Raw genomic sequence first — 16394 nt, forward strand, 5'->3', positions numbered from 1 at the left:
CTCCCTGTGCCACCACCCGACCCCCAAACATCCTCTTAAGCTAGTGTTGGGGCTATAGGCAGCTCACTGGACAGAGTGCCTCCATTACATCCATGTGACCCAACTTTGAGTCTGGCACCATGTGGAAGGTGTTACAGCAATCAGAAAGCTTCACTGAGATGGCATCTCAATAAAAAAAGCAGCATACACACACTATGTTTTGTTTCTCAAGGTATCAAACCCAAGAAATTCCCCTCAAAAAGAAAAAAATAAAATGACTCCATTATCACTAAAAAGCTATCAAGTATTTTATTATTTTATTCTACATTATATACAGGTCATAAAAGGCCACAGCAGTTTTTCAACATATAAACCCTTTAAAAGTAGAGGGCACTATGAAGGGTAGACAAGTATAAAATGAAGTTCAATAATGAGGGCACACACCCAGTGCAGTATTTCTGAGGAATAACAAAGCAGATACCAAGTTATCCATGTTTAGCTTGATTACTCTGTAGGTTTCTATAAGTCTCTTTGGAATTTGCTAATAGCTTAAGTGAGCCAAAGGTGACATTTATTTATTTATTAATTTAAGAAACCAGAACAACAAACTTTGAAGGTTATTGTCCTAATACTAGTCATTCACAACTAAGAAGGAAACCTAAATTCTCTACCAATAAGAACAGGAAAATGAGAAATGGGGAAAGTTAATATTAGTATTCAAAAAATCTTCCTGCTTATTTGGAGTTTTGTTTTGTTTTGTTTTTGTTTGGGGTAAGTCCTTCAAACTATATTTCAAGTCCTTTACAAATTATGTTCAAGTTCTTAAAACACAATACCGCATACCCTCCTTAAATAATAACCCAAAGATGTTGGTTTCTATTCTGTGAAAATATAATCTTCAAACTATAACTGGTATCAGTGGATCAATATAAAAAAATACAGTACCAAACTACACTGGTATATTTCCATATTAAGAACTTCAAAATATACTTATCACTAAGACCATAGTCCTTGCATTAATTTCAGTCCACTATGAACAATTATCTGCTGCATGTAAACATGTCTAAATAACTATAGATAAAATACATTAATCATAAATTTCTGTAAAAGATAATAAAATATCGTCTTTAAAAAACAAAACAATAATAAGCTATTACTGCATTGTTTCCAATTTTATGAAAATGGAACAGCCTTATGGCTGTTGCCAGTCCTGAGTTCACTATAATAAAAATGGCCCTAGTTCCTGGCTAAGTCACCAGCCAGTCCATTCTCTTCAGGAGATGTCTTCTAGTACTTAGGCAAGAGTTTGCTCTAGGTGTTATTCTGTCAATTGATGAAGTTATATACCAGAAACTGACCAGTGCCACAGTACTGTGTTGCAAAGAGTTTTCCATCAGGTGTGGGATCTGAGAAAGCAATTTCTTCTTTACTCAAGTATGAGCCATATATAAAGTTACTCCTATTTAAAAAAAGAGAGGGGACACACACACAAAAAAAAAAATCTATTAAAGTTAGAAAAAGACCAGTCAAATATAATTTAACTGTAAACATACGGTATGTTGAAAATAACTGTTCATCTAGAATAGTAATAATTTGAGGTAAAATATTTACCTAAACCTCAATGATTATAAGTAAAAGAAACTTAATGGTGAAAAGCTAAAAACTATTCATCATTGATCATTAATAAGGTAAGGCTATCTCTGCTGATACCCCTTCTGTTCAACTATGCACTACAAATTCTAGCCAGAAAAATATTAGGGAGGGAGTCGGGTGGTAGCACAGCAGGTTAAGTGCACATGGCACAAAGCCCAAGGACCAACATACGCATCCTGGTTCCAGCCCCCGCCTCCACCTGCAGAGGAGTTGCTTCACAATACAGTGAAGCAGGTCTGCAGGTGTCTATCTTTCTCTTCCCCTCTCTTATCTTCCCCATCTCTCTCTGTCCTATCCAATAACAACAACAATAATAACTACAACAATAAAACAATAAGGGCAACAAAAGGAAATAAATATTAAAACAAATTTTTTAAAAAATTTGATTAGAGAAAAAAACTAGATTGGAAAAGAAGTAAAATTAAGTTTTGCTAATGAAATGTGATTTATTTAAAACTCTAAAATTCACAAATAATCTATTAAAACTAATAAAAGGGAGTCGGGCTGTAGCGCAGCGGGTTAAGCGCAGGTGGCGCAAAGCACAAGGACCGGCATAAGGATCCTGGTTCGAACCCCGGCTCCCCATCTGCAGGGGAGTCGCTTCACAGGCGGTGAAGCAGGTCTGCAGGTGTCTATCTTTCTCTCCTCCTCTCTGTCTTCTCCTCTCTCCATTTCTCTCTGTCCTATCCAACAATGACAACAACAATAATAACTACAACAATAAAACAACAAGGGCAACAAAAGGGAATAAATAAATAAAATAAATATTTAAAAAAAAACTAAGAAAAATGAGTTAAGCAGCTAAGCAACACATCAGAATCAAAGAATAATATTAAAAAATTGTCATCTATACAGTGACAATGCAATATAATTTAGAAAGCTGTTTCACTTAAAATAGCATAGTACCTCAGATTATTTTAACAAAAGAAGCTTAACACTTAGAAAACATTATTGAAAGAAATTAAAGGAGAGTTAAAGACGGTCAATATTTAGAAGGAATACGTAATATTGTTAAAACAGCTTTACAGTTCCCATAGTAATCAACAGTTGGCATCTTGGCAGAAACTGACATGATTACTTATAATCATAGAGGCGCTAAAGAAAAGAAATAATGATGGGGGGGACTCAAAGAGAACAAAGTTAGAAATCTCATACTTCCTAATTTCAAAACATAATTCAAACTGCTATATTTGAGACTTCCGGAGGCGGGGCTACGAGCAGCAGCAGGTCTGTCTCTCTCCTCTCCTCTCCTCTCCTTTCCGGATCAACTAGGAATACCAAAGGAGACCACCTGGGACCACAATAAGACAGGACTAGAACGACTACAGGAACCCACCAAATCACTGGTGAGTGCAAACACACATTGCTGGTGACAGAGAGGAGCCTAGGGAGAGACTAAGTGGCTGGTAACAGTCCGGCGGTTTATCAGTTGAGACACCACCTCCAGTCTGTCCCACCAACAAGGGGACAGCTGAAGGGAGGAGAGGACTCCCCAGAGACTCACCAAGTGCAACTGAGGACAAATTAGAGACAACTAAAAAAGAAGTAAGAGATCTCAAAAAGAGATTAATAGATGCTGAAAACAACAACAGAGTCCTGTGGGATGACTTCAAAAGAAACAATATACGCATTATTGGCTTACCAGAGGAAGAAAGAGAGGTATGGAAAAGAAAGCATTCTTCAGGCCATAATAGCTGAAAACTTCTCTAGTCTAGACAACATCAAAGACATAAAGATTCAAGAAGCCCAGAGGGTCCCAAACAGAATTAACCCAGACTTAAAGACACCAAGACACATCCTATTTAGAATAGAAAGGAATAAGGATAAAGAAAGGATTCTGAAGGCTGCAAGAGAAAAACAAAGAGTCACCTACAGAGGAAATCCCGTAAGATTAGCAGCAGACTTTTCCACACAAACACTACAGGCCAGAAGAGAATGGCAAGATATCTATCAAGTGCTCAATGAGAAAGGCTTTCAACCAAGAATACTATATCCTGCTAGACTGTCATTCAGACTAGATGGAGGCATCAAAACCTTCTCAAACTGCTATATTCAAGACACTGTCACTGACCCAAGACTAAATCAATGGAAGAGAACTAAGAAACCAGATAAAACCCTTGTACTAACAGTTAATTATTTTTTTTTTTCCTTTTCTGCTAGACCTGGGTCTTTGTGCATGAGCAATCCTATCACTCCTGCCACCCTGTCATTCAAAGAGAGACAGATACCACAGCACCACTGCCACAGCCACTCCTACGGGGTACTAAAGCCAAGACCTGGGTCACTTTGCGTGCCAAGGCATGTGCCACCTTTCTGGGTGAATTCTCTCTCCAGCCCATGATATATGACTTTTGGTAGCAGTGCTAAGATCATTCAATACAAAATACCAGACTTGCTTTCTTGTCTGGCCCAGCAGAATCACTCCTACAAAGAGAGGCAGTGAGAAGGGCCACCCTGCCATCAACGAGGTGGTAACCTGGGAGGACACCATCAACATCACAAGTGCATCCACTGCGTGGGCTTCACGAAATGTTCTCCTCAGGTACTCAAGAGATCCAGAGATTGCCTGAAGGAGATGGGCGCTCCAGTGATACCAGGCTCAAGAAAGCTGCCTGGGCCAAAGGAATAAGGATTGTCCCCTATTGCATCCCGGTATGGCTACCCAGAAAGCACTCAGGATGAAGATTCACCAAACCAGCTATATCCACTGGTTATCTATGTACCTGTCACCACTTTCAAAATTGGACAGTCGATGTGGATGAGAACTAAATACTAACTGCTAAATAAAATTTAAAACACACACACACACAAAGATTAAAGAAAAGAAAATCATAGCCTCTTGAGGGTAGTGGTGCACCCAGTCAAGCACAAATACTATGTGCACAAGGACCTGGGTTCCGGCCCTGCAGCAGAGACACTGCACGGGTGCTAAATCAGGCCTACAGGTGTCTCTCTCTCTTCCTGTCTATCTCCCCATCTCTTCTCAATTCCTTTCTGTCCTATTGAATAAAACGGGGGTAAGAGGAGGAAAAATTGGCCGCTGGGAGTAGTGCTGGTACCAAATTGAGGACCAGATGGTGGTGCACTTGGTTGAACACACGTTACAATGTGCAAGAATCCAGGTTTGAGCTCCTAGTCCCCACCTGCAGGGGGAAAGCTTCACAAGTGGTGAAGCAGGGCTATAGGTGTCTCTGTCTCTACCTCTCCATCACCCCCTTTCCTCTCAATTTCTGACTGTCTCTATCCAGTAAATAAAGATAAGGAAATGAAATTGAATCCTACCTCACATTATTAACAAAATGTTCAGAACTGGTAAATTCACTTAGACTTAAAAGTACACTGGGGGTGGGGGGGCAGGGGGAGATAGCATAATGGTTATGCAAAGAGATTCTCCTGCCTGAGGCTCCAAAGTCTCAGATTCAATATGCTGCACCACCATTAGCCAGAGCTGAACAGAGCTCTGGTGTTTCTCTCTGTGTCTTTCTCTCTCTGCATCTCTTTCAAAATTAAATAAATAAATAAATTAAATACTTAAAAACAAAACAACAAAAAAAGTACACTGGTAGTTGCCGGAAGTTGAGAAGTGACTACTAAAGGCTATAAGGATTTTTTTTTCTTTCAAAAAATGATGGAAAAATCCTAGAATTAAGATGGTGGTGATAGATGTATGGCTTTCTGAGCATAATAAAATCCACTGAAATGCAAACTTTTTGTATGCTATACAGTTTGTTTTTTTTTTTTAATTCTTTGTTTTCCCTCCAGGGTTATTGTTGGGCTCGGTGCCTGCACCATGAATCCACCGCTCCTGGAGACCATTTTTCCCCCCTTTCGTTGCCCTTGTTGTTGTAGCCTCGTTGTGGTTATTATTATTGCCATTGTTGATGTTGTTCATTGTTGGATAGGACAGAGAGAAATGGAGAGAGGAAGGAAAGACAGAGAGGGGGAGAGAAAGATAAGACACCTGCAGACCTGCTTCACTGCTTGTGAAGCGACTCCCCTGCAGGTGGGGAGTGGGGGGCTAGAACAGGGATCCTTACGCCGGTCCCGCCACATGCGCTTAACCCACTGCGCCACCGCCCGACCCCCTGCTATACAGTTTTATCTCAATAAAGCCATTATATTAAAATGTTTTCACTTGGGAGTTGGGCAGTAGCACAACGGGTTAAGTGTAGGTGGTGCAAAGTGCAAGGACCAGCGTAAAGATCCTGGTTCGAGCCCCCAGCTCCCCACCTGCAGGGGAGTCACTTCACAAGCGGTGAAGCAGGTCTGCAGGTGTCTTTCTCTCCCCCTCTCTAACTTTCCCATCTCTCTCCATTTCTCTCTGTTATATCCAACAACAACATCAATAAACAACAATAATAACTACAATAAAAAAGGGAAACAAAAAGGAATTAAAAAAAATTTTTTTTAATGTTTTCACTTATCCAACACACAGGCCATCAGAATTTTCATATTTTAATCTTAAAATGAGCTGGGTATTAAGAATAGTGAGGAGCTAGATAGTAGTGCACCTGGTTTAGCACATACATCATTGAGCAAGGACGTGGGTTAGAGCCGCTAGTCCTCACCTGCAGAAGGAAAGCTTTACAAGTGGTGATACAGAACTACAGGTGTCTCTCTCCCTCTCTTCCTCCCACTCCCCTCTCAATTTCTGTCTGTCTCTATCCATTAATAAATAAATAAATAAAACAAAAAAAAGAAAGAAAATATATGTGCATACCCATGTTCATTGCAGTGATAATTACCACAGTCAAGATTGGGGGTAGTTCTCAGTTACAAATGAGTAGCTAAAAGTTATGGTGTATGTACACTATGGCATATTACTTGGCTTTAAAAGATGGAGGGGCCAGGTGGTGGCACACCTGGTTTAGCACACATGTCACAATGTACAAGGACCCAGGTTCAAGCCCCTGTTCCGCACCTGCAGAGAGAAAGCTTCACAAGTGGTGAAGCAGGGCAGCAGGTGTCTCTCTCCCTCTTTACCTCCCCCTACACCCTCAATTTCTGGCTGAGTCCAATCAATAAAGATAATACAACAAATTAAAAAAGAGAAGATGGAATCCTGCCTCTTGCTGTGATACTGATACAACTGGAAGGGAGTATGCTAAATTAAATATTAAAATGTAGAATGAAATATACTATCTGATCTCTGATAATCTTTGGGAGCGGGCGGGTGCACATGGTCTGAAGCCAAGGACCGGCATAAGGATCCCAGTTCGAGCTCCTGGCTCCCCACCTACAGGGGAGTTGCTTCATAAATAAGAGGTGAAACAGGTCTGCAGGTGTCTTTCTCTCCACCCCTCAATTTCTTTCTGTCCTATCCAACAACAACAACAATAATAACAACGATAAACAAGGTCAACAAAAGGAAAAAAAATGGCCTCCAGGAGCAATGGATTCGTAGTGCAGGCACTAAGCCCTAGCGATAACCTTAGAGACAAAAAAAAGAAAAAAAGATAAGCTTTATTTTAAAATAGTTTAAAAGCTAAGGTACTGGAACTACCTCCCTACCCCCAGCCCCACCAAGGATAATGTTGGGCTCAGTGCCTACATAATTTCACCACTCCTGCTGGCTCCCCCCCTTTTTTTGATAGATGTTAGCGAGCAAGAAGAGACACCAGCAGCACTGCTCCAGTAATCATGAAACTTATCCCCTACAGGTGGGGAGCAGGGGCCTTGAACCCAGGTCCTCAGTATGATAATGTCTAAACCTCACCCAGTCCCCTATTGTAAACACTTTCAAAAATCACATTTGAGTTACCTTAGACATTCAATCATACGAGAAGCAATTTTCTTCCGTCGCATCATACTAAATACCCATATACGACTGATCCCACAGATCGCAGGCTCTGGCAATGTTGAACAGCACCAGGCTTTTTGCCTTTCAAATCTGACTTTTTCTTCTTCTGATCTTATAACTGGAACTTTCTCTTCAATAACTCTGTAGCCCTATAGGTATCAAAATGGAGTGGATTATTTTTAAATATTAAACAGCAATTGTTAGTACTCACCCTAATGAGAAGGACACATTTATCTGGCTTTATAACATGTGTTAACTTTAGGAAATAAATCTAAATAAGCATTCTGTTCTAATTCACTTTCTAGTTATGTGACCATAAGTGAAAATTAATTAAATTTTGGATTCCCTGCTTCTTTCAGAGGAATGTTAAGAAAATAAATAAGGTAGCACATACAAAGCACCCTGACATTATAGCTGGTTCATAACAGGAACTGAGTGTTAGTTTTTCTCTAACTCCTACATTCTAAGAACCAACAAAATTACATATTAAGAACTCAACATCAAGGGTAGAGGGTAGATAGCATAATAGCTATTCAAACAGACTCTCATGCCTGAGACTCCAATATCCCAGGTTCAATCCTCCGCATCACTATAAGCCAGAACTGAATAGTGTTCTGGTAAAAAAAAAAAAAAATCAAGGACCAAGTGGTGGAACAACTGGTAAAGTGCACACACTACAGTGTAGTGTAAAAGGACCAGGTTCAAGCTCTGGTCCTCTCTTACAAGGGAAAAACTTCACAAGTGAAGTGACCTGCAGGTATCTATTTCTTTCCCTCTATTTCCCCCTCCCCTCTCAATTTCTGTCTCTATCCAATAAGAAAGAAAGAGAGGAAGGAAGGAAGGGAGGGAGGGAGGGAGGGAGGAAGGAAGAAAGAAGGAAAGAAACTCAATATCACTATTGTTTTTTAAGATAGCTTTTTTAATTTTATGGTACACAATTGTGTAGGGACATGGTAAAAATAGTCCAAATTCACATCCATGTTCGCATCTCAAAAAAAAAAAGCATCTCTTCTACCCATTTATTTGACAAAAAGGATCAGCCTCATGGTATAAAACACAACAATTAGACAACACAAGTTAATAAAAGCAAACATTATAAAGCTATATACTTGTCTAAACACTGCTATAAAGTGTGTTTTGTCAAAATACAAATGTCAGTGATAGAAATCACTGCATTTGGGAACTGGGCAGACTACACCTAAAAATATACAACACTTTGCATCTTGTGAAATTAATTCAATACCAGTGGCAAAATTTTAGACTGACCATTTTATTAGCTATCATTTATTACAACTGGCACAACTATATAAATAACAACTATATAACAAAACTATATAATTTCAAGCTAAATATTATTGTAAGATGTATTTTAACTATACAAATTAATTTGCACAAACTCATTTCATAAAACATGTATTTGCAGGGCTGTGAAGTGGTATACCCAGTAGAACACACATCAGACAGTGTGTGTGGACCAAGGTTCAAGCCCACAGTCCCCACAGAGATGGGATCTTCATAAGCAGTGAGGAAGTACTGTAGGTAGGGGTGTGTCTGTGTGTGTGTTCCACCCTATCTCACCTTTCCTTCTGAATTTCTTTCTCTATCCAGAATAAATAAAAATTTATGTGGTCTGGGAGGCAGTGTAATGGTAAAGCATTAGACTCTCAAGCATGAGGTCCTGAGTTCAATCCCCGACAGAACATGTACCAGAGTGATGTCTGGCTCTTTCTCTCTCTCTCTCCTCCTATCTTTCTCATTAGTAAGGAAATAAAATATTTAAAAATTGTTGTTGTGGTGGTCTGGTGTCAGGCTGCACCGCGGAGAAGAGAGCGGACGTAAGTTAATTAAATTAAAAAAGTGGGCCAGTTGGTGGCGCACCTGGTAAAGTGCACACACTACAATGAGCAAGGACCCAGGTTTGAGCCCCCAGTCTCCACCTGCAGGGGGAAGGCTTTGCAAGTAGTGAAGCAGTGCTGCAAGTGTCTATCTCCCTCCCTCTCTATCACACTTTCCTCTTGATTTCTGGCTGTCTCTATCCAATAAATAAAGATAATAAAAAAAATTTAATAAAAAGCATGTATTTACATGTGTTTTTTTTTTTCTGATCTTGTTTTTCAACTTCTGCCTGAGAGTGAGATCATCCCATATTCATCCTTCTGTTTCTGACTTATTCACTCAACATGATTTTTTCAAGGTCCATCCAAGATCGGCTGAAAACAGTGAAGTCACCATTTTTTACAGCTGAGTAGTATTCCATTGTGTATATAAACCACAACTTGCTCAGCCACTCATCTGTTGTTGGACACCTGGGTTGCTTCCAGGTTTTGGCTATTACAAATTGTGTTGCCAAGAACATATGTGTACACAGATCTTTTTGGATGGATGTGTTGGGTTCCTTAGGATATATCCCCAGGAGAGGAATTGCAGGGTCATAGGGTAGGTCCATTTCTAGCCTTCTAAGAAAAGAAAACACAAGTAGAACCTGAAATGGAATTGGCGTATTGCACCAAAGTAAAAGACTCTGGGGTGGGTAGGTGGGGAGAATACAGATCCATGAAGGATGATAAATGACATAGTGGGGGTTGTACTGTTAAATGGGAAACTGGGGAATGTTATGCATGTACAAACTATTGTATTTACTGTTGAATGTAAAACATTATTTCCTCAATAAAGAATTTTAAAAAAAAAACATGTATTTACAGAGAGATCAAATTCAATGTACAGAGCTCATGAGCAAGAACCCAGCTGAGAAAAAATTCAGTTAAGATGATGATATTATTTATTGGGTTGTCAGAAAAGTCAGGATATTTTTGCTTCAATATGCCAAAATGTGTCAACTTTTCTGACAACTCAATAATTCTCATAATGTGAAATGGACATTTCCCTTTACTATGATTCCACTTTTTGTCTGACTGGTATTTTTCATGTAATATAGTTACTAAACATATACCAGCTCCTCATAAAAGCTCAAAGAAATGGTAATCTATTCTGTGTGGGGGCAGGATGCCATTTAATGCTTTAAAGTCCATCTTACATCTGCTTCAACTACTCAGCTTAGATCACTGTAGTATATCAGAAAGCATACTACAAGTATAGGGATAGCTATAGGTGATCTGTAAGTATATGGAAACTAATGCTACTGTAAATTCTATTCATTAAAAAGGAGGTTGAATTTATCCTTGTAGTATAATTATAGTATAATGCACTGAAAGGACTAAGTACGTGTACATCTGTACACATAATTTCCAAGTATAACATGGAAACTTTCTAAATAAAACTCAACTATTTTTTTTTTCCACCAGAGGACTGCTCAGCTCTGGTTTTTGATAGTGCTGGGGAGTGAACCTGGGACTGAAGAAAGAGCCTCAGGCATGGAAGTCTCTTTGCATAACCATTATGCTAGCTATCCCTGCCAAATTCAACAGTATTTTTCTTATACAGAATGTTGATTTTATTTATTTATTTATTTTAAGTTTTTATTTTTATTTATTTTTATTTTATTTTTAAATTTTTATTTATTTTATTTCCCCTTTTGTTGCCCTTGTCTTTTTATTGTTGTTGTTTCTGATGTCATTGTTGTTGGATAGGACAAAGAGAAATGGAGAGGAGGGGAAGACAGAGAGAGGGAGAGAAAGATAGACACCTGCAGACCTACTTCGCCTGAGAAGCGACTCCTCTGCAGGTGGGGATATGGAGGCTTGAACCGGGATCCTTATGCCGGTCCTTGTGCTTTGCGACACATGCGCTTAACCTGCTGCGCTACTGCCCAACTCTCAGAATGTTGATTTTATATACTGACTTGTAAAGCAAGATTTTTTTTATATTTTTGTTTATTTATCTTTCCTTTTGTTGCCCTTTTTAATTGTTGTTGTAATTATTATTATTGTTACTGATGTCATTGTTGTTAGATAGGACAGAGAAAAATGGAGAAAGATGGGGAAGGGGGTGAGAGAAAGATAAGATACCTGCAGACCTGCTTCACTGCCTGTGAAGCGACTACCCTGCAGGTGGGGAGCCAGAAGCTTGAACTGGAATTCTTTTTTTTTTTTTTTAAATTATCTTTATTTATTGGATAGAGACAGGTAGAAATCGAGAGGGAAGGAGGGGATAGGGAGGGAGAGAGACAGAGAGACACCTGCAGCCCTGCTTCACCACTTGTGACGCTGTCCCCCTGCAGGTGGGAACCAGGGGATCGAACCTGGGTCCTTGCGCATTGTAACATGTGCGCTCAACCAGGTGCGCCACCACCCGGCTCCAGAACTGGAATTCTTATGCTGGTCCTTGCACTTTGTGTCACCTGTGCTTAACCTGCTGAGCTACTGCCTGACTCCCCCAAGCAAGATTTAATTCTTCTTTCATAAAGAAACACATATGGGAATTCTTGCATTCTCACTTTCCTTACATAAAATATTCATAGAGTTAGCAGCAGAATCATGCTAGTCAAGACTACACAGTAAACTGTTGAAATGGTAAACTACATATGAACACTTTAAAAAAATTACTTACCCATTGGATATGTTCTGCAATAAGACAGCCGACTACTTTTTTGTCATTAGAAATGAAGAGAAGTGTTTTCGTTCTAGAATAGCACATTAATGGAGCCTGCTGGAAACCTAAATCATTATCAACCATTTCTCTAATTTCATCAACCTGTCAAATAAAGAATAATATTTGTTTTAAATGTGAAAGACTGTGTATGAAAGAGAGCATCAAGGTCGTGTAGACCTAAAGGTAAATAAGATAACTAACTGCCCATCACTTGAGACTGATCAACTCCCCTTAGTGGAAAAAGGACCAGGAGAAAAAAATAAAAGTAAAAAAGAATGTCACTATGATAATCCCACCTTCCAACCTGGAATATTCAGTTTCTTCTTTTTCCTCTCCTTTCTATTTTTTTATTTGACAGGACAGAGAGAAATTGAAAGAGGGGGAGACAGAGAGGAAGGCAAAAAAGACACCTGCAGACCCGCTTCACCTTTCATGAAGTTCCCTTCACCCTACAGGTGGGAAGCAGAGACTCAAAGCCAGGTCCTTGAACCTGGTGTATATGCTCCACTGCCCGGCCCCTCCCCAACCCAGAATATTGAGCAAGTCCTCATGGGATAACAAGGGGGAAACTGTTTGAGGGACATAAGTCTCCATCCCCCACATTGTACAAAAATAACTTGAATATACTATTCCATACCAACCTCTAAAAAATTTTATTTTAAAAAGCATACTGCTCAGCTTTGGCTAATGGTGCTAAGGATTGAACTTGGGACCTCAGAGCCACAAACATTAAATTCTTCTGCATAATCATTATGTTCTAATAGAATTGGGTCTAAAGAATTATTTTGAATTACTCTGTGAACTGGTTTTTAAAAAATTTTATTAATGATATAATATTTACATGATTACAATATAAGTATAATAGGAGTGTAGTTCTGTCCCATCTACTTCGCTGAAAACTTCCCTATTCTTTTTTAATGTATTCTCGAGTTTTTTTTTATTTTTTAATATTTATTTATTTTCCCTTTTGTTGCCCTTATTGTTTTATTGTTGTTGCAGTTGTTGTTGTTGTTATTGATATCGTCTTTGTTGGACAGGACAGAGAGAAATGGAGAGAGGAGGGGAAGACAGAGAGGGGGAGAGAAAGACACCTGCAGACCTGCCTGTGAAGTGACTTTCCTGAAGGTGGGGAGCCAAGGGCTCGAACTGGGATCCTTATGCCAGTCCTTGCGCTTTGCGCCACATGCAGTTAACCTGCTATGCTACCGCCCGACTCCAAAACTTCCCTATTCTTTATCCCTCTAGGAGTAAGGACCAAAATTCTTTTTGAGATGCAGAAGGTGGAAGATCTGACTTCTGTAACTGCTGCTCCACTGGATACAGGCACATTGTTTTTTTTTTTTAAATATTTATTTCTTTATTTATTCCCTTTTGTTGCCCTTGTTTTTTTTTTTTATTGTTGTAGTTATTATTGTTGTCATTGTTGTTGGATAGGGCAGAGAGAAATGGAGAGAGGAGGGGAAGATAGAGAGGGGGAGAGCAAGATCGACACCTGCAGACCCTGCTTCACCACCTGTGAAGCTACTCCCCTGCAGGTGGAGAGCCGGGGGCTCGAACCAGGATCCTTATGTCGGTCCTTGCACTTTGTGCCACCTGTGCTTAACCCGCTGTGCTACCACCCAACTCCCAGGCAGATTGTTTTTACTTTCTTTTTTTAAATTAATTTATTATTTATTTATTCCCTTTTGTTGCCCTTGTTGTTTTATTGTAGTTATTGTTGTTGTTGTTGTTGTTGTTAGGACAGAGAGAAATGGAGAGAGGAGGAGAAGACAGAGAGAGGGAGAGAAAGATAGACACCTGCAGACCTGCTTCACCGCTTGTGAAGCAACTCTCCTGCAGGTGGGGAGCCAGGGCTTGCACCGGGATCCTTACTCTGGTCCTTGTGCTTTGCGCCACCTGCGCTTAACCCACTGCGCTACAGCCCGACTCCCAGGCAGATTGTTTATAAGCCTTATAAACCAATTAGCACAAGGGAAGAGCTGAGAGTATTTTCTAGCCCAGCAGTCTAGAGAAAAATAAAAAGAAGAGCTCCTAACTAACACTGAGGCATCCTGGGCAGAACAAACCTTTTTCTTCCCGAGGCTTAACTAGCTTTTCATCAGTAAAACAGAAGTGGGTATAGTGGAGAAATACAGGTTCCCTTGGGAACTATTTATACATTAGACATCATTATGCAAAAAGCACTTTATGAATATCATGTCATTTAAAGCCAACATCTTTTAGAAGTCACTGGTCTCCCACTGTAATTATGAATGAAAAAAATAACTAGGAAATAACTCAGCTGGTAGAGCTTTGGACCTGCATGCCTGAAACTCCAGCTTCAGTTCCAGGCCTCACATGTACAAAAATGGGGTTCTGGCCTGTCTCTATTTCTGTTTCATGTGAAACATCCTCTTTTCCATGTGTAATAAACATGTCTGTTTTTTCAAAATTTTTAAAATTATCTTTATGTATTGGATAGACACCCAGATATTAAGAGGGGAAAAGGTGATAGAAAGGAAGAGAGACAGAGAGACACCTGCAACACTGCTTCACCACTCATGAAGCTCTCCCTCTGCAGGTGGGTACTGGGGGGCTCAAACGCAGGTCCTTGTGCACTGTAACGTGAGCTCAACCAGCTGCACCATCACCCAGCCCCTAAGCATATCTTTACATGATTAGTTCATGTTTACTTCAGGATTATGACAGCCTACTATTAGATTCCCTTCGGTAGTAAAGCTTTTATTTAGAAATTTACTCTTAAAATGAAACTTTACACTTATTGACTTTCTAAATTATTTGAGTTCTGAATCTTGAAATCACTTAGGCATTATTATTTATTAATTAAACCAGCATGCTTTCTGCAGATGTCACCCAGATAGCTGACAGTACTGGCGCTGTTAGCAATTTACTTTGTATACGCAAAACACACTACAAAAATTAATTTTTCAGGCTGTAGAGACAGCATAATAGTTATGCAAAATAACAACTATTTCATGCCTGCGATTCTGAAGTCCCAACATCAACCTCCAGTATCACCATAAGCCAGAGTTCAACAGTGTTCTGGTATTAAAAAAAAAAAAAAAAAGTTAATTAAAAACAAATTTGAAATATTTTCAATAAAATAATCTTTCAGTTTGGTTGAATTCTTTCAATGATTATTCCTTATTTTCATTATGCTATGTTTTACTACCTTAAGCTAGCCAAAAACAAAAAAAGCATTATTTATTCTACATAAAAATTCACTGGAAACTTACCTTTTTCAGGGCATATTTTGGGTCTTCAGGAAGAACCATTATTATCCTGCCATCGGGATATTCAGCCAGAATTCTCTCTTTTTTCCAGCCCTAGGTATTTAAAAAAGAATATAGTTCACATTTTATTCTTTAAATTCATATGAAAGAAAAATACTACAAACATGAAAAAATATATGCTAATTAATGTTTGATAACTAAGGCACCTAAGTCAGCTATTCTGTTAGGCAAACAATAGGTAAAAGGCAATCTCTAATATTCGTTCAGATATCTAATAATGAATTTTTTATCATGTTCCATTATAAATTAATTTTGAAAGTCATAAACCAAAAGCAAGCCACTTAAGAAACTCAGTGAAGGGAGTCGGCCAGTAGTGCAGTGGGTTAAGCGCACATGGCGCAAAGCACAAGGTTCAGCGTAAGCATCCCGGTTTGAGCCCCCGGCTCTACACCTGCAGGGGAGTCACATCACAGGCGGTGAAGCAGGTCTACAGGTGTCTATCTTTCTCTCCCCCTCTCTGTCTTCCCCTCCTCTCTCTACTTCTCTCTGTCCTATCCAACAACAATAGTAACTACAACAACAAGGGCAACAAAAGGGAATAAATTTAAAAAAAATGTTAAAAAGAAAAAAAGAAAGTGATTCCCAGAGCCTGAAGTATAACTCCCCCAGTTTCTTCATACAAAAATTAAACTCTTATTAAATTTCTTTGGAACACGGTGACCTCCACAAATACTCATGGTTTTTTGTCTGTCATGCCCAAGACCTCGAGGAGGCTTTAAATGAACAGATTTGCATGCAGTAGCCCAATATGTAAAAATAATTCTTATCTTTATTGATCACAACTATCAAAGTCATAAGAAGCAGACTATAAAAATATAACTACCTTCTAAGGATCTAATGGGGGAGGAGAGGCTATGTGTGTGTATCTGAAGTTAAATATACTCAAAAAAAAGAGAGGTAATAAACTCTTCTTCAGATCCACACTTGTGTTTAATGAGCAGAACCTGTATGAAAAAAAGAAAAAGAAAACAAAAACAAAAGCCCACTTAAACCTAGTAAGATGGGACTGAACCAGAGGTTAAAATTAAGAGCTTTGAAGTTAAAGATAAGTACAGATGGAATGAGTTTAACTGGTTGTTCCATTTGTCTTATCCAGCCAAATTTGCATCAAAAGGTTTTTG

The 16394-nt window shown here is 39.1% G+C and overlaps 1 protein-coding gene across 4 annotated transcripts in view; it reads right to left on the reverse strand.

Moving 5' to 3' along the window:
- Positions 1-262: 262 nt before the first annotated feature.
- ESCO1 (establishment of sister chromatid cohesion N-acetyltransferase 1) overlaps positions 263-16394 on the reverse strand; it is a 67043-nt gene continuing 50911 nt past the window's right edge. For all 4 annotated transcript variants that reach the window (XM_060173572.1, XM_060173573.1, XM_016188405.2 and 1 more), the window contains 4 exons: positions 15217-15306; positions 11939-12082; positions 7394-7581; positions 263-1438 (listed from right to left, as the gene is read on the reverse strand). In XM_060173572.1, coding sequence (XP_060029555.1) covers positions 1306-1438; positions 7394-7581; positions 11939-12082; positions 15217-15306 — 555 coding nt within the window. In that variant the 3' untranslated portion in view covers positions 263-1305. The remainder of the gene's footprint in view (positions 1439-7393; positions 7582-11938; positions 12083-15216; positions 15307-16394) is intronic.

Source organism: Erinaceus europaeus, chromosome 15 (assembly GCF_950295315.1).
Source record: "Erinaceus europaeus chromosome 15, mEriEur2.1, whole genome shotgun sequence".
Taxonomy (NCBI): Eukaryota; Metazoa; Chordata; class Mammalia; order Eulipotyphla; family Erinaceidae; genus Erinaceus; species Erinaceus europaeus.